At 47.5% G+C, this 23,163-nt stretch overlaps 1 protein-coding gene and 1 long non-coding RNA gene across 6 annotated transcripts in view; both read left to right on the top strand.

Moving 5' to 3' along the window:
* LOC118776277 overlaps nt 1-16,954 on the top strand; it is a 37,189-nt gene extending 20,235 nt beyond the window's left edge. Inside the window, exons 2-3 of the long non-coding RNA XR_005004917.1 lie at nt 781-827; nt 16,874-16,954. This is a non-coding gene — a long non-coding RNA (uncharacterized LOC118776277). The remainder of the gene's footprint in view (nt 1-780; nt 828-16,873) is intronic.
* A 9-nt stretch (nt 16,955-16,963) lies between these two features.
* The window catches only part of LOC118776274 (membrane-associated phosphatidylinositol transfer protein 2-like), a 35,654-nt gene continuing 29,454 nt past the window's right edge, over nt 16,964-23,163 (top strand). For all 5 annotated transcript variants that reach the window (XM_036526483.1, XM_036526481.1, XM_036526479.1 and 2 more), the window contains exon 1: nt 16,964-17,070. In XM_036526483.1, the coding sequence (XP_036382376.1) occupies nt 16,993-17,070 (78 nt within the window). In that variant the 5' untranslated portion in view covers nt 16,964-16,992. The remainder of the gene's footprint in view (nt 17,071-23,163) is intronic.

Genomic DNA, 23,163 nt, shown 5'->3' with positions numbered 1-23,163 from the left:
TCAGTGCAAATAGCAAAGCCTCGTGGGAACGAGGGTCATGCCACGTCCGTCCCTCCAGAAAAAGCTGGAGCTGGAATGTTTCAAACCTATTCTGTGAACCCTAACACCCCTCAACACCACCACCATCTCCCTCCCCATCCTGCTAGGAGCCCCCAAATGTGATCAACCCCTGTGTGGGTGCTGTGTTTTGAGTCGGTGAGCAAGCCGTGCAGGGATGTGGAAGGAATGGTGTGTTGCACACAGAGAGGCGGGCAGGCATAATCTGGAGCACGAGGAGAGGGCAGAGACGGGTCAGGGAGAGAGTGTCGTGGAAGAGGCCCGCTCATGACATCAGAGTTTCCATCTTGGCACTCACGGGGCTTTCTGGATCTTACAGAGGCTGATGACATGTTCGGGGTTTCCATTAAGCCACTGCTGTAACAAACGCCTGTTAGCTGTTGGATGTCAACCTCGGCAATGTGCAGTGCCCTTGTGCTACAGAATAATACACAAACACTCATTTCAGCTTCTATAAGAGCCATTTGTTATTGCTGTTAAGCCAGTGCTCCCACCCTTTAGGAGGAAATATTGGTCTTCTTGTAGGGTTTCTTGAATGTGCCACCAAAAGAGGACTGGTTGAGTCTGCACAAATACCTCGTTGAGGAAAGTGCTGGGTTCATGTGAGCTACAGGATGACAGCAGTTTATTAGTGCCTAGGATGTGGTTAATACACAAAGTCTTATATTACATACCTTTCTCTTTTAATTACATGCTTTAATATTGTGTTTTTCTCCTTTTCAGGTGCTGGACACTGACGTTCCAGAAGACATGGTTGGTGGCAGTGCAGTGTGAGTATGCTATACCTATGATGGCCCACTTTAGTTTGATTTACCTCTCCTGGGTATGATGTTATGACAGAGAAAGCAGAAATCTGTAAAATGCCATAATGGAAACAAGATAATGCCATTTATAGAGAGAGAAAATCTGTGGCCAAAAGCAGTGATGGAAGTGTGGAATTTTTGAAGTATGTCACATGACTCTTGTTACCCAATGTGGTGATTCAGTGGAGGGAAGAAGGGGCCACTGGACCAGGGAAGATGCTGCCTGCCCTAGTTGCCGCTCCCCAGAGCAGAGGCACCATCTTTGGGTTTGGCCAGCACAGATGGACAATTCTGAGAAATTGTACAAGATGCTGTCTGTCTGAAAGAAGACACTGTAGAATATTTTAATATTAAAGAACCAAATATCTCTACTCTTTGCGGGTGAAGATCCACCTTGGATCAAAGCATTGTCTCATGTGTACGACCAAAATTGTTTGATTTTTTTGGAACAAATAGTGTGTGGATACTTGGTATATATGTGGTAAATATGTGATATACTGCTTTTTCTCAAGAACCTGAAAAAAAACTTGCAAGTATGTTTTAGTTATATTACTGTGAGCTTTTTGTTCTGAAATGAAGTATCCCTGCAGGTTGAGGAAAAGGAGGGGAAACAGAAATGTCAGGGAATTAGAAGATCTTCCGTATGTTCCCCTCATTTTTGTCCTCTTCCTTTGCTGTGTATATTGTGTCCTGTGCCATTGTGGCCTGTTTCACACGTGTGAGGGTGTAGCTGTAACAGATGAGTCATGGGCACTCAGTATGTGGTTGCTGGGTGGAGACTGATTAAATGTTCTTCTCACAGAGGTGCTGTCACAATGTCAACTCACACAGGCCTACTGTCACACAAAAAATGTCCTCAAAAAATGTCCTATGTGAATGCTAAAACCCAAGAGTAGATTGCACATGGTGTAGAGCATTTTTCATTGCTCACCTAGAGTAAGATAAATATTATTTCAGCATTTGTTTCCATTACATTACATTTGCTCCGCAGATGCTCTTATCCAGAACAACCTACAGATTTTTACATGTTATCCATTTATACAGCTGGTTATTTACTGAGGCAGTTCATTCATTTACTGTGGCCCACTGGAGAATCAGACAATTAACCATTGGGTTATAATCCTTAGTCTTTTCCTCTACACCACACTGCTGCTCTTGATGAAGTATGTTCCTACTCCACACCTAATTTACAGTCCATTACCCATTTATATGGTTAGATTTTATGGTGTTTGGTTCAAGTGTTCAAAGCACAAACAGTGACCCAGCCCTTGGGTTAAGAATCCACTGGCCTAGCCACTATTCTGCTAGTGAACATAGCATTTTGTTTATGGATATGTAAAGTGCATAAATTTGCCAATCAATTGTAAGGATTTTAGGGATTCTTTTTTTTATCAATTTTTCTAAAAGGTTAATCAAATTGAGTTTTTAAAGATTGTTTTTCACTGACTGCTTTTTTTCTACAGCAAATTCAGCTCTTAGCAAAGGTCAGTGAGCTGTGCTTTAGGACATATTTTAAACAAAAACATTATTAAGATGTCATTTTTTGTGGTCTGGCCAAGCTCTCGACTTAACTTGTTGGTATGAAACTCTTGCAACAGTTCAGGCCAGCACATAAATAAAAAAGAATAAAAAATCATGGTTAATCTTTAGAAGATGATACTGCGGAATCATAATCCAGGGCTTCAGCTGAGTGACTGGGAAAATTACTGTTTTTCCCCTTCTCTTCTTCCTGGTATGGATCTGTCTTCTGTTAGTGTTAACGATCACACGTTTCTTTTTGGACAACACCCAGGCAGCTCCGTCCAACTTTTTCCACCCCAGCGGCTGCCGTTGTCTGCTCACAAGAGTAGTCATTGTGCTTGTTTGGCAGATCCACTCACTCTGTTGACATTGTACAGGTCTGTAGGAGATTGCTGTGTACATATTGCCACTGCACTGTCACTTCTGCTTATTCATTTCCCTCATTAGTAGCTTGCCTTGGACACAGCAACTGGACTATAATTCTCCTGATACCTTATGTCTGAATCCAAGGGCTGTAGGAATGTACTGAAAGCTTCCTTGTCACTCTAACCCCAAACAAGCTTAGGTTGTTAATCATTTCAGATGCTCTCCGATTTCCCTTAATTGCAGAAACCGGACCTCCTGTGCGAATAGTCCAATGTTCAACGCCCTCAGTAACTGTGGCCACTTCTACAGTATTACTTTACTTTCTTCTTACTTTATCTGTTTGACCTTTGTTAACCACCTATGCATACATGCACAGGTTCAGATTATGTGATAATACATGCTGACAGCTCACAGGTAAAGAGAGAGGTAGTCGTGATTGGAGTGGGGGGGGGGGTTATCTTTTGCTGTACTGTGTGTGACCACTCTAAACAGGTGCTGAGCTCAGTCCTGATGTGCCTTGCTTGCTGCTGTTGTAGATACATCCAGAGACACGACCCCCTGATGTGTTATCTGTGGTAGCCATTGAGAAGTGGTCTTTGGTCAGCTTCTTGAGGAAACCCTTGCCAGAAAACAACCTGGGGAAGCGTTAGCAGGGGTTCATTCAGACAAAACAGGCCAGTGCCTGCGCTCTTCTGCTCTGGCTCTGAACAAAAATACAGCCACAAGTCAGGTAGAGCAGAGACCCAGCGGAGGAGAGTTGGGGGAGAGAGGGGAAGTGGGAGGGTGAGTGCAGTAGCTCAGATCTGCTGGTGGGCTGTCCTTAGCCTCTGTGCATCACTCTGCCCCCCCTCACTGCCAGCCAGTCGCGGCACAGCCTTCCACATCTCCATGGCAACTCGGCTTCGTAGGTGGAGATGGCACAGAAGGAGACGGAGAGGAAGTTTAAAAAAAAAAAAAAAAAAAAAGGGTTGGGGGGCGTAGAGAAAAAAGGGATAGAGAAGAATCAGCGATATCAACAACCCGCCCATTATTGCGCTTCCGCGCCGTCTCATGCAAGTCTCGGCTCTCTCCCCTCCTGCCGAGTGTGATCCCAGACCAGGCTGCTAACCGCAAAAACAACAGCGAAATTCCAGCCAGGCATGAGAAAGAGGGGGAGCTGCTGGTGCACTTGCATGTAATGGGGAGGCCAGACGTAGACCTAAGCTCCACATGGAGCGAACTGGGTGTACAGGGTGGACGGATATGTGCCGGATATAAGGTAATTCTCCCACATCATAGTTCTCAGGCCTCGAGGGGGAGTTGTGGGAGACACAGGCTAGAGTATTCTGGTCAGCAGATACTGCAGAAGTGCTGGCACTCTCCCTATGGGTGTATGTGTGTGATTGTGTGTGTACAGGCATGTGTCTACTTACGTGTGTGCATGTGTGCAGGTGTAGCAACATACAAATGTTATTGTTTCACTATTTCAGTTGAAACCTGTTGTACTGAGCATGCTGTGAAAAATCTATTCAGATGGATCATTAGGAAGTCTGGGACGGGGGATTTGAATATCTAGAGACAGGTACAGCTGTTGGATATCATGAAAGTCACATCTTCCGATCCTTCACCACTGCACTCCCACACCTTCTTCCATGACCATGTGAAGGCTGTCATTATTTTGTGGGTGACATGAACTGCAGGGATCATGGGCTGGAGGGGGTGGGTGGCTTATCTCCTGACATATTTGACACCAAAACATAGATGAGTCACTGGACTGTGTCTTGGAGATCCTTCCTGCTGCTGCTCGGAGGGAGTGACAGCCAGAGTGAAATGCAGGCAGTTTGTGATAAACAACCGTCATCCATATTTCGAACTGAATGGAACCGACTGGTGTGGGAACGCTCGTGTGTCAGAGTCTCCCTCGTTATGACAAACAGCACGGCTGCCAGAGACTGTCACTTTCTGTCACAAGAGGATAGCTGCAGTAAGGGGGAAGGCTAGGAGTGGAAGTGTGTATAGAAACAGTCATTAAAACTCTTGCTCAAACAGATACTGAGAGGGAGCATGTCGTGCATGTGCCGCCAGGCTCTCTTAGGCAGGGTCGCCGCTGTTGAGATGACTGTTTTTCTTCAGCTCCAAGCAGAGAGCAGCTGGAGTCACGCAGACTCTTGGCTTGTGTGGTCATAGTTTTCACGCTTTGCAGAGATTCGTTAAGGATGTGAGGATTCGATTCGGTGAGAATTGAAGTTAGCGACCACAGACCAGTAGTGGGTTCAACCGTGGGTCAGCGGTACGCTGCTTTTCTTCAACTCTGTGAAGTACCAAAACCTGAGTGGTTGCACCCACTTATGCAGATGGATAGTACCTATATTGTAAGCAACATTAGTCAAGTTGATACGAAATACAGTTTTGCTTCATGTGTGGAGGGCTGGTGATGTCAGCAGCTTCTGAGAGCTTGTACCATCTGGTCTCCTTGATTTTGCACTGAGATGAAATGGCTGTGGACTTATACGGGATGCTCTTTTACATCACTTGTGCAAAAGGCCTGTCCTTTTTCAACACATTACGTTCTCCTCTTCTGCTGATGTGGGTATTAGCACATTACTACTCTACAGAGATACCACGTAGAAAGTGGGCACTTCCAGGGTGTCCTCATAACAGTAAAATGTACTGATAACAGCATAAAGTAAGAGGAAACAAACTCTTTACTTGGAACAGATTCCAAGATGTCATGGCTGGTGGTAATTATTCTGTTTCTTTTTCTCCCATAGCTAAAAAGATTGTTGGTTGCCCTTTTTTTCCAGTTAGAAACTAAATGGTCCTGTTGGTGCATATCATATTCACAGTCACTGTTCATAATGTTTTTGTATTCATGTGAGAAGTTTGTATTCACATGAGACATTATATATGCAGCTAACAACCCCTAACAAGAATCAGTCATGCAGAGATGCAGAGTCTGCTGACTGTCACTGTAGCTGAGCTTCTGGCTGACCTTGCTAAAGTGTAGTGGCTTGACCCACCGGAGCACAGACGACTGACCCACGATCTCGGCAGCTTTTTTGCTGTTTTTGGACCAAAAGCAGACAGAAGGTGCGAGTCACCTATTGTGAGCAGGTGTGAAGTTGCTTATTGCAATGCACCTCAGGAGTATGACAGACCTCGGAGTATGTAATTGCCCACCTCTGGTTTTTGGCCCCCTTGGTTTGTGTCAGATTGAGCACAAATCAATTCCTCGCACACCTTTGTTGTTTTCTTGCAGCAGGAGCTCATTGTAATCAATGCCCTCACGCTAATTAAGGTCTGTTTTTGTGTGCCATTTTGGAGGGGGGTGGCAGTAGACAAGGGGTGGTGTTGGATGTGTATGCCTTGCCCTTTACACAGTGACAGTCTACCATCAAATGTGTGTCTCTGAGTTATTTTTTCTTCACTAGCACCTGACACCTTGTGAAAAACATAGCGACTACAGGCAATGCATCTTACGTGCCAGGCAGCATTAAATTGCTGGTGCGCAGCCACCATTTCTGTCAGCATGCCAGGTCTGGCCACTCTGAACAAGAGGGACCAGATGCCCCCTGTCCCATCAGTGTCACTCCTTCACTTTAGTGGACCACAATGGTGGGTGAAGCTAAGAGCAGCTAGGCTGCAAGAGCTCTCCATGCTGACTGGGTGTCAATAACCCTAGCCTGTCTCTTCTGGTGCAGAGACCTCTGAAAGGGGGGGCAGCCTTTGGGTGGAGAGGGAGAGAGAGACAGCACGTCACGCTCAGCCTGAAGTGGATTTGAGTCACGCGGCTGCCCCGGGGGATCGTGGGACGCAGTGTAATGGGGCAGACCGCCCTTCATGTCCTCAGTGTGGGCGACCAAGTGGAGATCCGGGAGGACACTCTCTGATAATTCAAACTGAGCTTTACTGGCCCAGCAAATAAATCTGGTTTTAGACATACTGTTCACATATGAATGCAGGCAACAAAGTAGAATGCAAAAGCAAAAAAAAAAAATGTTACCTGTGTGGGCACTGTTCACAAATAGATGCATTATGAGGCACCTGTGGAAATGATTTCCACCTATTGTAGAGGTGCTTCAGTGACCTCTTTCCCTCTCCCTCCCCCTTTCTCCTTGCCCTCTTGCTTGGCGCATCGCTGAGGCTGAGGGATCCTCCTGTGTGTGGCTGCAGCCACTCGCTGAATGGCAGTGAGGGGGAGGCGTGACTGGAAAATCTGATACGACGCTCCGAAGGTCGCTTGACCGTGCGCTCTGGCCACTCCTGCCCTCATCACGCTCCCTCTCTCCCGCTCACGGCCCCCGCAACCCCCCCCTCACCACAGAGAAGAGCGGCATCTGTTTCGCCCGGGCCACTGCGGGGCGGGAAACATGGCGGTGAACGGGGAAACGGATTTGATGTCCCAGGGATCACGGCAGCCGGTAATAATAGCAGCTGCTGCCCGTTGGGGCTTTGGAGGCTTTAGGGTTTAGCGGAATCTGCCCGATATCAACAGTGTGCTCTCTTTCCACCGAACACGACTAATCCGAGAATTGCTCTCTGCTGCGGGGAGAAGGCACTAGGTGGACGGTTTTCTCTGCAGGCATCAGATATTTATAGCCCCCCCCCCTCCACATTGAGAAATAATAAGGAAAAGAAGACCTAGTCTGCGTGTGCCCCCAAGGCGTTGAATAAACAGGGTGGCTGTGTAGTGCAGCGGTTGGAGAGCTGGACCTGTAACTCGAGTCTGCGGGGCACAGTCCTTGAGGCTCTTCTATTGTGTGCTTAACCGAGGTACCTGAATTGCCTCAATAAAGATCTAGTTGGTTAAATGGATAGTGTGTCGAATTTAAGTAATCCATGGCTGCAAAGATAAAAATGTCTCAGCTAAGCAAAAGAATGATGGAGAGGAGAGGAGTTGTGCAGGGTGATACTGAGTATTGCAATAAGGACAGTAATGAATTCTGTGCCCTTCTGTGTTAAAATAGCACCAACCACAAAGCATATAATAGGTTCTATAGCATTTATGATCTGTCTGTCATATGGGAAATGAATGGTGAAGTACAGAGATCCGCTCCCTAAGCAGCGTCTCTTTGTGGAATCTCTGTAGCGTTGTGTGTCATTCTGTCATCTCCTTCCAGGAACAGCACCTGGCTTCAAGCATGCGTCTGTGTGTATGGATGGGAATGTGAAAATCTCAGGGCACCAGCATGCAGCATAGGGCAGCTGTGGTGGTGGAGTGAGGGAGAGCAACACAGAGGTCTTCCCCTGGGGAACAACAGGGGCTGGGTGCTGGTAGAACAGGAGCTGGTTTTTCTTACAGGGCTTGCACATAACCTCAGAGCATTCAGACCTGTGAGCACTCTGAATGCCGATACTGGGGTCAATGTGAAACCCAAGATTATCCAAAGCATTCAAATACAAGCCCTGAACTATATATTAGTGGTTTTTCTCTGAAAAAAAACATGGTTTTTGTATGTTTTGTATCTAAAAAGAATTTTTACTGTCATACTGTGGAGTGTTTGTCAGAATAGTAAATGCTTAGTGAAAAGAGATACTGAAACATTTGTAATTCCACAGTGTTGAACTGGCCTGCATTTGCATTGGCTGTGCAGAGCTTAGTGTAACGTAGCAGTGTAGTACTGTCCAGACATTGCACAAAGCATGATTTTGGCTGGTATTCCTCTTAGCTTTGGATTTTGGTTCTGATGGCTTCATTTTTCAACAAACTAATGGGTCTGCCTGCAGTGAGCTATTTGATCACACAAATGAAACAATCCTGAGCACCATATTTACATGCTGGGAACTGTAGTCATGTACAGTATCTTTCCATGCCTCCTTTGAACCTTAGTGACACACCTGACAGTGATCGGCTGGAATTTGAATGCTGAAAGTGAAAGGGCTCTTCGAGGCAAGGGAAAAAATGTGCCTAGGAGGAATTACATCACTTCGCAAGTGGCACACTGTAGGTGAAGATGGAAAGACAACACTTAGAGCAGTGGAAAACAGAGACAAGAGAGAACTACAAACTGCAAAATCTCTGCCAAATTTAGTCCAGACAGATTAGTTTTGAATGAATGTTCTTAGTGTAAGTCCTTTGACATTTTAACAAGATAGACAAAATAAATAAATAAAAGCAAGAAAAGCTTTTGGGGATTAACAGACCTGACTGCTTTGTGCTGTAAGGGGAAAACAAATTAGATGATGCGCTGACCCCTCTTAATCGTATTCACTACCTTCCTCTGGAGGATATAATCAATGGTAAATGCGTACAGATCTTTAACATTGCCTTCACATTGTTGCCATGTGGTAACGTGGCGACAGCAATACAGCGTTGTTTGCAAAAATGTTATGCCCCATTAGAGGGTCTCTGCTGGTTTCCATTGGTGTCAGGTTTGAGGTCATCTGTTGCCTCCCCCCCAACAGCAGCCCCGCATGTGTCCATGCCATCACAACCTGACCCCGCCTCCCTCCCCCTTTAGTACAGGGCTAAATTTACCAGACCCTCCACTATTGTGGCCTCTGGAAAATACTTCCCATGACAAACACCTCATGCCCAGGGATTTGTTTCATCTCTGCACGTCACCGTGACACCCATCTGGGCCAGCTGTCTCTCCACTGGGGTACACGCAGTGTGCCTCGTGTTCCTGGGAGTGTGCGTACGTGTGTGAGGGTGCGCACGTGTGTGGGAGAATTATATCTCCTTGGGTTTTGATGGGAGTGAGGTTGCGCCGTTACATGCCTGGTTGTGTGAGCGAATATTCTGGGTACTGCTACTGTTTCTGCAGGTCAGAGGGTCCTACAAAAAGTGCACTTTGATGAATGCAGAACAAGGCTGTAGGAAGCTTTACAAGCATGTGTCACTGGGCTGACAGCCTACATCTCTCTCCTAAGGTATAAAACAATTTGGTATAAAGTAAGAATGAAGAATAAAGTAAGAATGAAGTCAGCAACACTACTTCTTTTTAATGTATTTACACACATACACGCACGTACACACACACACACACACACTGCCATGTTTGCATGTTTGTGTTGTGAGAAAATCCAAAGTTCTCATGGATCAAAATGTTTTTCTTTTTGAACAAATTGGTATTCTTCTTTCGTGTAACAGAGCGTTATTTGGGAAACTGTCCCACAGACAGCAGCCAGTTGTTAAATGTTGGATGTGAGAAAGCCTTCTAATTGTGTTTTCTAACAAAAGCACTGCTCCTTGAGGATTGTGTCTGTGTGAGGAGGCTCTCAGGGGGAGTTGTAAAAGACACCCTGACTCTCGGGCGACTTAATTACCAACCAGGCAAGGGATGCATGTGGGGCCCTAGCCTCCTGATGCTCCCTTTGTATGTGTAGTTTCAACAACATCACCGTGTGTGTGATTCTCTCTGCAGTGACAAGGAAGAAAAGGGCATGAGGTGGGTGACACAAAGGGTTGCAGTTATCTCAAAAGCAGTGGGGCACTGCATGAAGAGAGGGTGTGCCTATATAAAAGGTGACAGGTCGTTGTGGTGGAAGCATGCAGTGAAGGGACAGCTGTGTTCATGGCAGGATGGAGAGAAGGCGCAAAAGAAACAAAGCTGCTAGAACAATTGTTCCCTCACATGTTTTTGTAATAACTGCCATTCTCTCTCTGCTGTGACCCTTTGGCGAGCCGTTGTTTTTAAGATCAAGCGTTCCGTGGTGGGAACACAGAATTTGGCTGATTTGGCTTTAAGGTCTCGTTTGATCTTCGGGGCATGAGAACGCTGTGGCCTGGTGGCATTCGGGCATTGTGTACTGTAACCCAGTGACTTTGCTCCTTTGTGCCACAGCCTGTGTCAGAGAAGGATTAATCAGCAAGCATGCAGTTGGTTGTGCTCGGTTATTTCCTGTAATGGAGGAGCTGTGGCTCTGTTAGGTTAGTCTGTCGAGGAGCTGCATCACTGTGTGAAAGCCAGGCCCCCTTCACACTGAGCTCTGTGCTCACACCCAGCACTCAGTCACAGCCTTGCTGTGCCACTTGCTTCCATTCAGACATGATTGTGCTAGTCTTTATCAGATAGGTTGTTATGCTGAGGGTATGCACCTTTTACTTGATAGTAATTTGATACAGACCCTCACAACCCAGCCCACAAAGTTCCAACCACAGTTAGTGTTGATGGGCATGGGGCTACGTCAGGTGAGAAGTAGACACCTGTTGAACCCATGCTGATCAGGTGGTGAGGCCCCAGTGAGAGTGTTTAGAAGGGTTAAAGAGGGGAGACAGGGAAGATGTTTGACAGCTCCCAGCACACAAGGGCCTGACCGAGTGACATGGTCATGATAGTAGATTAACACTGCTGGGAGATTCAGGGATGAGGCTCCAGGGGAGTTGGGGAGGGGTAAATTGAAGTGCCTTGAAGACTCAGATGAAGCCAACGCTGTGCTGTAATCCTCTGTACAGCATGTGTCCATGTGTATATGTGTATCTGTATACAGCAGATCTGGCTGCCAGGTGCATGGATGCTTGTGTGCTTAAACCTCTTGGAGGGCCAGTTCCAGCAGTAGTTGCGGTATGTTATTGGGAGCTTGGCTTACGTTTGCTGTTTTCGCTCACCCCTTGGCTGGGTCCACAGCAGCTATAGTTACTTGCCAGATCCCATGACAACAACCTTTTGCTTCCTCGAAAGTAGAGATTGATTTGAAGTGAACCATGAGGGAGACGTTCAGCCCTCTTCAACGGCCAAGCCTTGTGATAACAAGGCTTTGTGTTTACAGGCTCCTGGAAGCCTTTGCTTACCTTTACTCCTCACTAGTAAAGGGAGTGTGTAGTTTGTGGTTTCAGATGCTGTTGCTGGTTTGTTCTTTGATGTCCCAGGTGTGTCACTGCTTGCTTGTCAGTGCAAACTGTCGGTCTCAGAAATGGTTGCCGTAGATCCGGTACGGGTTTCTTTGAGTACATGTGTTTTTATAGAGCAGGGTTACACAATCAGAGCATCAGGAGTTAATCTGGCCTTGCTTGTGACACCCTGGGTGGCCATCCCTGTTTGAAGCCCCGGGGCACCGCGCGCGATGGGCGTACGCTCTGAGGGCCACCGTGGGAGGGTGCCTGCTTAGACGCCTTCGCAGGCCGGCCTGCTTCCTCCCCAACGCTCATGCCGCCCCGCTCCCCGCAGCGCCGAGGACGTGGGCTGCGCTTTTGGAAGGCTGAGCCGAAAGCCGGTGTGTTGCCGCGGGGCCTGTCAGCTCGCCAGCTCTGCTTATGTAAGCACCCTCCCTCCACACACACACACACACACCCCAGCCCGCAGTGCACCCCCTGGGCAGGAGAGCGATCGATGCTCTGGGCTGCAGTACGCGGGGGTGCCGCAGGGCTTCTCAGAACAGGCTTCTGGCTCGCTGGTTGGGGGTGGAGAGCTCTGCAGCAGAAGGTGCAACAGGAGCATGCTAAACCCTTTTTATTCATTAAAAAGTGAACTAGAAGAGGTGGAAATACAGCTATAAGGTGATGAGGTCAGTTTGCCTTGTGTGGACATTTCACAATCCTTGTACAGTATTAAGCTGTACTGGTGTAGCCTTTCAGTTTTAATAGTACTATTTCAGTTAATAGTAGCTGCATTGGGTTAAATAAATTATTGTCAGTAATCAGTTTTTAATAATTGCTGGCAAGTCGTCTGCCAGGCTCCATCCAAAATGTCAGATGTTCGTCTGAACTCTTTTTTAATTTTGTTTCAATCAAATTATTATTGTTTTTATGAATGCCAGTGTCCCATTATACTAATTTATTTAATACTGTACTCATAATTGAGAAGAGATCTGCACAAAACAACCACAGTGCTCTGACATGTTAAACTTCAGGCATGTGGGAGCCAGATATTTTCTGCAGTCGTGATTTTTTTTTTGAAAAACTAAAAATTTTGAATGTGACTGATCTTCCTCCCCGTAGATCCCACCCGAGTTTGGCTTCAATCTCAGTTGTGTTGCCTCTTGCCACACTGAGCACGCTCGAGTGAAAATTATCGCGGAGCCACAGACACGTAAAACCGTCTGACAGCGCCTCGGTGCCAGAGAGGCCGAGCGGAGAGAGAACGTGTCAAAATGGGGGGAGTTTTGGGGATCGGTGGGGCTGGGGAGTAGCGCCGTGGCTCAGGAGTCTGTCCGACGCTGCCAAGCCCTGTCTGTGGCACTTAACCCCATAAGACGCTTAGCAGAAGTGAATCACCACACGGGCCTGTTGAAGCTTTGTTTTTGAAGCTGTTTGTTTTAGCTGGTCCTGGGAGAAGGAATAAAAAGTAAGTATAAGATCACATTGTGGCTTTTTGAAAAAAATTCTGAAGGTTTCATTGCAGGTGTGCAAAAACTTGTCTGTTATGTATATAACAAGGTGATGTATATACAACAAAAGCAAAACTCAATTCACTTTCAGAGCTGAAAAAACCACTAAAAGGACATATGACAAAAATATTTCTAATTGATCTAAGAATAATACAGAAAAACGTATGAAGAAAAGATGCAGATGCAGCAAAACAGAAGTACCAACCTTTGGCTGTGCTACATCATCAGTGTCTCCCAGCTCCAAGAGGTCATTTTGTTTACTTTGTGGAGGGTTAGTCCTCGTTGCATTTTTTTAGCCAGGGACAAGGTTTCCTGTGTTTTCAGAATACATGCTGCATGTTCATGAAGCATACAACACCAGAGGCCCTGCATGTGTTTGTCAGGATTATTGTGACCGGTCTATTTATAGGGTTTGTTTTTTTCTAGGTCAAGCACACTGGCCATGCAGCTTGTGAAGGTTGCTCCTCTGTGTGAATGAAAGGAGTGCAGTCATTCATGTTCAGTGTTATGTATGACAAGAATCAAACTGCAGATACTTTTTTTCTAATTGTAAAGATCATGCAAGCTTTGTTCTTATGCAGTAAGCTTGCAGCTTGTGTAGTGCAGAATCTTCTACAAGGCCAAAACAGTGGTCCTTTTTTGGACCATGTGCTACAGTGTGTGGTCTAGCTCTAAGAGACAGCACTCAGTGACTTCAACCATTTTAGCCTGTAACCTGTTCAACCATGTCTCTTTTCACTATATTTTGGGAAATGCAGTCATTCCTAGTGTGCAGTTGTTCGGCACTGCGTCCCTCACAGATTCATCTACGCTGTGCAGGAGATGTTTCCAGCCTCCTGCCTCCTGCTTTGACCTGAGAATGGACCGTCCTGTTCAAGGGTTTGATGGCCATTCCTGTAGGCTTAAACAAACAGATTTAAGTTTTAGGGGAAATAGACAGTCACAGTTCACTCCGGGATGATCTCTTGTGATGGCATCTCTCAGCGCTCGGAAAACTTCCCATTTCAGGAGCCAGGCCCCAGACAGGGAAGCTTTTAGCTGACGGCTCATGAATCTTGCATTGGATGGGCTGTTGAGAAGCAGGCTGAGGGGCACATCCGTATGCATCAGCACAAACCCCTGCGACGTTCACACCGCGTGGCTTCTGTCAAGTCCCTCGCGGCTGCAGGCTCGGCGCCGAACCACACCCCAGCCACCTCTCTGGGGGGATATGGGCCAAGGAGACGTGTGGGGACAAGGGCATGGGGCTTCCACATTCGAGGCACCAGCGCCGGACCAAACACAGCTGCAGCGCTTGTGAGGGTATGCGAGTGTCAGAACTGTTTTGGTGTCCCCTTAGTGCCTAATGATTCCTCGCTAATTATCATCAGCAAGGGGTTTCCTCTATTTCTCTGAATAGCTTCTAAATGACATGTGCTCGGTGACCTTGTACCTTCCCTTTGGAGTCGTTGTCTAGTTTAGAAATAAGCTGCCCCGTGCCCGAAAGGCTTGCCAAAAACATGTGTTGTTCAGCGTCACTGGATGTAGCATGAGGTCATAGAAGGCAAACTTGGAGTGTAGAAGAGACAGGAATGTGTGGTGCGGTCGTTTGTGTGTGTAGACTCATTGTTGTCACTGAAGCGGCTACTGTGTTTCAGCACTGTATGCACACACACATACACACACACACACATTCACATGGATTCAGAAGCATTTTTCACAAATGCAAAGACAACCACACACACATACTTATTGACACACACCTAATAAGTTCATTTAAAGGACATGCACTGCAGTCTGTGGGAAATTGTTGGTGAGTGATATACTTTGTGCCTACTTTCTAGCCCTTTACACCCCTAGAGGCAACAGTCATACAAAGGTAGAATCCTGTAATCTATTTTACAATTATTTATCTTGCAATTAAACACCCTCCCTGTCTTTGGGGCCAATTGTGAGCATTTTAATTAGTGTATACGTGAAAAAAATTATTATCATATAGATTTATATGTGAGTAGTATAAATGTGTTATATTTGAAAAGAAATCATGTTAGTGCAATATTTGATGAATTGCCTTTTACATTCATTACACTTTTGACACCCTTCACAGCTCACCAATGGGTTCAGACTCTTGGGCAATCATTGGACTCCAGGAAACCTCTCGATGATACATTGTCCTGTCCTATAGGATGTTTTTTGTCATTTTACTAATCTGCTCACATATCAGCAAGCCTGGGAGAGCTGCCATTTCTTTGCTGCTAGAAAAGCTGTCAGCCTCCTCCTCACTTCCCATGGAGCACCGCAGCCTCTGTAATTCCTCGACAGGAGGAGGAGGAGAATCCATCACCTCCTACTAACTGTGTCTCTAAAAAACCAGCTCAGCGCGTGGATTGCTGACACCTGATCCCTGCTCTATCCACCCCCCTCCTTTCCACCCCCGGCCTGAACAGCGAAGGGGCGGGACAGGGATGCTGCTCACCTGCCCTCGCCCCCGCTCTCAGCCCCTCCCCGCTACCCAGCCTACCCCCCTGTCCTGACTCGGCCCCCCGCCTCCTCCAGCACGGCAGCGCTCCTTCGCTCTAGCCTCCTGCGTGCACTCTAGCCCACTTTTATTTTTAAGTATTTCCCAAGTGTCTGGTTATTTTAAGCGGAGCATGATGTTCCAGAGCTGCTGAAGACGCATTCTCTGATCCACAGGGCCACATTGTGTAAGGAGGAAGGCTGCTGAGAAGAACTGGCCCCCACACAGAAGGCCTCCTGTTCTCCGCCGCTGCTGCCACACGGCATTGTGTTACATTATTACGAATTTGTTTCCGTAACTTGGGAAAGTGGAACCCCGTGGGTTCTAAACAGGGGCCGGGTGCCTCGTGCCCTTCGTGTGGCCGTGCGTCACAGTCACTCGCTTGAGAGAATGTGTCACTGTACCCCGGTGGTATCAGGTCCCCGCGAATCCCCTGCCCAAATGCAGGGCCGCCAAAAGGGACCCCTCTTAATGCCAGCCTTTGTTCTGGACATGGCAGGTCAGGAATATTAACTGATTAGTGAGGGGTCGGAGGCTCTGGAGGGTGTATGATTTTCGGTGCCTAGTTACACAACAGTGCCGTAATTACAAGCTGGTGACCGCAGAAAGCCCATGCCAGCCAGAGCTGTCGGTCGCAAGGTTTGCCCTCTGTTGCCCTTGGGAGAGCAGGGTGGGAAGAGGGGAGGTGTTGGAGGTGGGCCTAAATGCAAGGGCAGACCCCCACAGAAACCAGCTTTGCACACACACATGCACACACACGTACAGACACGTACACACACCTCTCCTGCTGCTTCGCTCTGTAGCTCTTAAGAAAGGGCTTTGTAATGCACGCCCCCCTCCCCAGATAATCCTTCTTACTCTCAGCGAGGCCCTGTGTGAGACAGTTAAAGACCCGTGAAGTTTTGCCCGCCTTTGTTGCGATGTTTCTGTGCTGCCGGTTTGGTATCCTTTGGCGCTGGAAGGTACACGTGTTTTCCACAGGGCTGGCCGCAGAGCCACTGTAAGTTCAGAGTGATTTGGAGCAATGACCATCAGACAAACTCCCCCTATCACTTCTAGTAATTACTGTCAAAGGCTTATTTGACTTTGTTTTGTTCATGCAAATCTAGGGACCCGTGGTCAGAGGAAGTAAAACAGATTGACACTGCAGGTGTGGTAGTAGGGATTTGGACATGAATTTGCCTTTGCAATGCCTTTGCATTCGGTGCGAGGGAGTGCTGGTACAGCATTCTGCTGCAGGATGAAGCAGTGCAGAGCGCTCATCATTATGCTGTCAGACAGTATGCTGCTGGAAGGAGTACCATGCAATGCACTGTGGGGTGTCGCAGAATCCGGTGTCGCAGGATCACTCACCGCCGTTTCTGTTTCTCTCCTTTCGCAGGCTCCATCGATGAGTTCGCCCGCAGCCGTTTGAGGAGCCACAGCTAGAAGCCGCCCCCACCTCCCCCCTTCCCCTTCCCCTCCCCGGCCCCCCCCCTCCCCCGGTAGATTCTGCTCAACATGCTGATCAAGGAGTACCGAATCCCCATGCCCATGAGCGTGGATGAGTACCGCATCGCACAGCTCTACATGATCCAGGTGAGCGCGACCTCCCTCACCATGCAGCTCAGCTCTGGCGGTAACCGCAGGGCCGCCTCTGAATCGCGCGGCGGCGCCAGTCGGTTTTGAAACCACACTATTGCCCGCGGTGCGTTTTGGCCGGGCCTCCGGCTGCCTTGGCCCCTGCCGGCCGGTGAGGGCTGCAAGCCGGCTCTGGAGCAAAGCCGGCTCCAGAATCAGACGCCATGTGGGGGAAAACAACAAAAGGACAGGGTTCTAAAGTGCCCGGTAATGCAGCGAACAATGTGGCGGATTAAGCCACAGTGCCCGGTGTTAGTCTGTGGATTATTGCCTTTTGGGGCTTTGCCTCTGCCCCTCCAGATGGGGGGTGTGTTCGGGTGCAGGGGCTTAATGCAGCAGCACCATGGCAGCCTGTGACGACAGTAGAACTGATAGCCTCTCCTGCCAGATCGATTGGTCTGTAATTGGCTCTTTAATGGTTAATTGAACGTGTCATTTTGACAGAGATCTGAGATTCAGGTTCTCTGATACTTGTCGGATCACCAAAGCTGCAGGGCACTGTCAGCTCAGGTGGACTTTATTTGTCTGTGCTTTACGCAGGTACTGCGTATTGTAACCATATCTCACTTCCCACTTCACATCTGGATAATGGCAGCCCTTTCACTCTGTGCAGCAAAAGATGGCCCCCCTCCCCAGTGAATACCATTTGCCGGTGACCTGGCTTACGACAGATTAGTTTCAGCAATATTTCCATATAATAAGGCTTATTTCTCAGGACGCAATGACCAAAAGCAGGGTTTAAACATGGGAGATTATGGGCGATTAAAGTTACCGGTGGATGTTGCTGGAGAACAGCCAGCATTTGATGTTTTCCGCATTACGGTTGTTTTTCTCCCAATGACATGGACTGCTGTGCTGGCCTGCAAGCCTGGGCCTGGCTGGAGACATTCTAATGGGCATGAGCAGGGTGGACGCCGGGTGCACTGACAGTGCGCTAACTGGATCTGGAGATGATGATGGAATCAAGGCTTGCGTCTCTCTGCTGCCTGGCTTCCTCCAGTCACCGGTCTCAGGGAGCAAAGGCCATGTCTGCGTCTGTTTGCTAATTCTCTCCAATGACATTATGGTCAGTTTCCCCAGGGGCTTCTCTGTTGGGAACAGTTTAGGAAGGAAAAGAGAAGGTATGCGCAGGTCCATACAATACAAATGCATCTGTGACTGCCTTTAGTCCCAGCATTAATGTGGCCAGCACCTTTAGGTCACCTTTAAAATAATATTATGTTAGATTTTCTGCCAGAGGTGTTGCACTGCTAACACGAAGTGCATTGATTAAAAGCATAATTAAGTGATTAGAGCTGTGGTCTGATCAACGTATCGCGCACGGTGTACTCCTATATCCCAAAGCTAGCGAAGGTGATATATCCTATGTATCACTTTTGTGGTTATATTTGGGGTTGTTGAGAAAGCAGTGAAACTGAACAGTGTTAGCAACCATGAGGTGTTGGAGCAGAATCGGGGCTTTTCGAGTCCTGCCTGGCCCCTTGCCTTCTCTCTCCCCTCAGCTTCCCTGCGCAACGTCACAACTGCGAGGACATAGCGCAAACCCCACTTGGGGTGCCATGGTTACCGGTGACATCAGCAGGAGCGTGGCGCTCACATTAATGATTTGTTTACCATGCGAGGGGGACAGACGAAAGCGAGAGGGAGGGTAAGGGGAGGGGTCTCTGATGCAGCTGCGTTGCCGGGACAACCGCGCATCGCCGCCTCCCTGTTTTCCGAGCCGTTATCTGTGAGCTGGGGACGCTCCTTTGGAGGAGCTGCCTTCCGCAGGAGACCCTCTGCCTGGCCTCCGCTGCACTGTGCTCCACGCAGGTGCCGCATTCATGCCGATTGGCCACAGTTCTAGGCAGGGGTCAGGTTTTTACTGAAATGAAGCATGCGCAGCAAGTCACCCGTTGCCCATTCCCATATTTGTTGCTCCTCTGTACAGGTGTCACCAAGGGTGACAAGGGGTTGAAAAGCAGCAGCACCTCAGGTTGGAAGGGGAGATGAGGGCTGTGTCTTTGCTTGTGGAGGCCGGGATTGGCAGATCCCAGTCCCGGCTGCCTCCTGGACAGCCCTTTTATTTTCCCGTGTGCCTTTTCTCACACTGCTTCGGTGATTAATAGTTAATTGCAAATTCATTATCGGGACGGGGGGATTTGCAGGGACAACGCAAGCAGTGGCTGTAAGTCAATTAAGGCTGGAGCCCAGTGGTGTCTTTCTCTGTTGCAGCACGTTGATAAGTGTCTCGACACAAATGGTTCAGAGAGCAATGCGGTATACCCAGTGGTTCCAGAATGGCTCCTGTTGCTAAAGCGTAACTGTCCATTTTTGTTTGAAACAAATGGCAAATCTCACATGAGCTGTAAAATGTCAAATGCTATCGTCTGGGTGCTTTGGTATATTACATTTTCTTCTTTCATTAACATAGTTTTAGAGCTTATGTGACTTGAACTGTTTAATACATTTCTATAATGCTTTCTGGCATTCCTGTTTATAACATGCTGCATGCTGTTTCATAGATAAGTCAATAACCCTCCAGTTAATACTTGCTTCTGGCCTAGATTTTGACATACACATTCTTTACGTATTACATCAGTGTTTTTTTTATTTAGGAAAAAAGTCAGTTATTTGATTTGATGTAGATTCTGTGAGTCAAAGTTTTCTTGCAAGCTGCTCTGTGAACACGTGAAGGAGATTGAAGATGTAGGATAAAGATTATTTGTCTGGTTTGAGCTTGTCTCCCAACACACCGCCGATGGAGTCTGACGTGGCACCAGCAGTAGGGAATCAGCCAGGAGAGCATCCACAGCTAACAAAGAGACAGGAGAAGGAAGGAGGGGCTGAGATATTCCTCCAATTTAATCCTCCATTCGTTCATTCGGAACCCTAGGCATAAATCTTTCGGCAGGTGGGGACGATTGATGTTCGCCAGTCGGCCTGGGGCGGTGGCACCTGTCATCGGGCTAATGAAGTGCCGTGTGCTGCAGTGGCTGCTGTGGGGCCTGCGCTGTGTCTGCGCTGTGTCTGCGCAGGCTCCCCAGCCACCGAGAGCAGGCCACCGGCTAATGAATGGTCCTGTCACAAGTAATGAAGGCAGAAAGGTTGACGCCCCGCGCCCCGTGCCGCTGATTCATGGCCTCCAGAGTCACCACCCCCCCCCAACCCCTGCCTCAGCTCCGGGCAGATGTTGTCCCTGAAGTGCTGATCTCGGATCAGTTTTGCTGTTTATCTTATAATGGTTAGGAATAGAATTGCAGTAGAGGAATCTGACCCTAAATCAGTCCTTAGTGGCGTTTTCTATGTGCAGCCCTGCCACACATGGTGAGGGAACTCTTCCATGGCATGCTCGGAGCACGCTGCCACCAGCTGGGTAATCTTCCTTTAAGCTCCGCTGTGTCACCCTTGGCTCCAGGATCTGTGTGAGACAGACTTGCATAACTCACATTGCATCAAGTGTGTGCGTGTGGATACCCTGAACCAGTAAATTTACTATTGGTTCTTATTGTATAAGTTGCATGCATCCTGTCTGAAAAAGTGTTAATGAAGAACCTAAAGTAAAATGTAAATTGTATGACATTTACAAAACATAAAAACTACATTTTATATAAATCCTGCCAAACAGACCTCAAAAGTTTGTCATTTTAAGTGGTTCTGTTTCTTTATACTTCAAATATTTGATTTACTGGAATTATAGGTTCTTGTTCAGTGGTTTTCAGTTTCTCCTTGAGTAACATGTGCTGTATGACATAGATAAATGTAAGTAAATGAAGGGGACTGGTACAACAGTTTATATAAGTAGTATCACGAGAATATAAGTTCATCCAGATAATTGTACAGATGGTGATTACTGTGAGAAGGACAGTGAGAACATAAGCTAAATACCCATACACTGTTACATTGTACTCAAAGTTTGCTGAAAATAAAGTTTCAGACAGCTGGGTCTTCCTTGGGTCACAAGGAGAATGTTACAGCATACCCATAATGTTAGAGTATAATGCATTTAGCTGGGTGTTCCGTGTCCATTTCCAGAAAAATCCATTAATTCACTTTTAAGCCGGAGGGTGGAGGATGTATTTCCTGTCATATTCACAAGTCAAACAACAGAGGGGTTGCTACTAAAAGCTGACCTTTTTGGCCTTTATCACCATCATAAAGAGAGAGTCAGTAAGGTTGCAGAGTCATCCTCTGTGCCTCCAGCTCTTTCTGTGTATACCAGGAACACAAGCATTCTTAATTAGAATACACCCTCCTCACACAGGGTTCCACATGCACATCTGTTGGGTTTACAAGCATACATGAAATCTGCACTTCAGATTTCCTGTAGGCTTGTACCTCTGCAGACTAAAGTGAAGCTGCAAGTACCACTGTACCCTCAACACACATCCTTTGCCAGTTCTTTATTCAGACAGAGCTGTAAAGCCACAAGTGTTTAACAATTCCACGTGTGTTCATTCTCTGGATCTTTCCCTGGACGGATCTTTCTTCGTGTAGCTCATTTTGTGAGGTGAATTTGACACCACTTCGAAATAGCCCCCCCCCTCTTTCCTCCAGGTCAGCGCAATATGGTCATTATTGCCTGTTAGTAAAGCAGGCACCTGTGTCTGGAGGGCCGGCTCTTCTCCAGTCGGAAAGTGGGAGCGCTCAGGGAGGCTGCTCCTCCCAGGGTAGCTTACTGTACAACATTATGGAGTTATTTACTGCTGAGGAAGACTGGAAAAAAAGCTCAGTCCATTTTTCTCCCTTATTAGATTAAACTCCCCACTGTCTCGCCCTTGTCTGTGCAGATCTATATTTGCCTCATTTGTGCACGCGGCCTCCTCCCCTCTCTCTCTCTCCGTGTCATACTCTTTCTCTCTCCCTCCCTCCTGGCCTTCCCTTCCCTTGGGACTTCTCTCCATGGGATGGTAGATAGGAAATCTCTTGGGTAAAGAGTTCTGTAGACTGTTAGGATTCTTTGGGGGAAATGAGAAGGGGAGTTGGGGTGCAGATGACAGGAACTGCACCCTCCAGTGCTGGGCCCAGACCCATTCCCAGTCTGGGTTACAGGGAGTGCAGCCACCACCACATAGCCACCTGGTCCTGAATAATGTTAATGTTGTATGATAAGACAACAGATTGCAGTTGGACCTCATGTGTTTGAGCTCAGACCAGCACTGCAACACATCATTGCAGTTAGTGCAGCTACAAGACATCCATTAATCAGTAATCAATAGAGAGCTCCCATGTTCTGTAGTGATGCTGTAAATAATCAGTATGTATAAGTATAAGACATGGCAGTGGCTGTCAGTATGGTGTCATAGCATGTGGGTAAAAGAGTTATGGAAGTATATTCAGTAGGAGCTGGTCCTATAATGTCCTGTAAGGGACTACTTTTGTGTCCTGGGCAGGATGTTTCTGTAAATATCCATACTCATTTGAGATTTCCGCTAGCCTAATCTCACTGAAGGCCATGATGTAACCTGCAGCTTGCTCTTCATCAAACTGCATACGGTCCCGTCCCGTAGCTCAGAGTGCTAGTGGGATCTGTGCTGCCATTTGTCCCATGGATATGCTGATGGGATGAGGCACGACAGGGAAACCGGGGTTCCCCCTGCCCTAGCACAGACCTGGGGAGTCCATCATTAGGAGAGGAGTCGCAGATTACAGTTATACAGAACCTTTTAAGGATCTCAAACCACTTTGCAGTGGTGGGGGGTGACTCATCTTAAAAACCACCAACGTATAGCACCCACTTAGGTGATGCATGGCAGCTATTCTGTGTGCAGAATGCTCACCCCATAAGATAAACTGAGCAGATAAAATGGCCAGATTGTGACTTGTGCCAGGGCTCTGAGCAATACCTTACTGTTTGTAATAGGTGCCATCAGATCTTTAATGACCACAGCGAATAAGGACCTCAGTTCAGTCTCTCATCCAAGGTTATTTCATGCAACCCAGTGTCTTTTTCGTTAGACTGGGATATCAGTTTTCTCCAGAAAGAAGCCTGCTCTCTACTTGGCAACCACCACCACTTCCATTAGCAACCTGAGGTTCCCAGGAGGGCTCCCAGTCAGGAACTAGCCAAGC

Source organism: Megalops cyprinoides, chromosome 4 (genome assembly GCF_013368585.1).
Source record: "Megalops cyprinoides isolate fMegCyp1 chromosome 4, fMegCyp1.pri, whole genome shotgun sequence".
In the NCBI taxonomy this organism is placed as follows: domain Eukaryota; kingdom Metazoa; phylum Chordata; class Actinopteri; order Elopiformes; family Megalopidae; genus Megalops; species Megalops cyprinoides.
The sequence above is the reverse complement of the archived record's forward strand: the minus strand, read 5'-3'. Positions and strand labels throughout refer to the sequence as shown.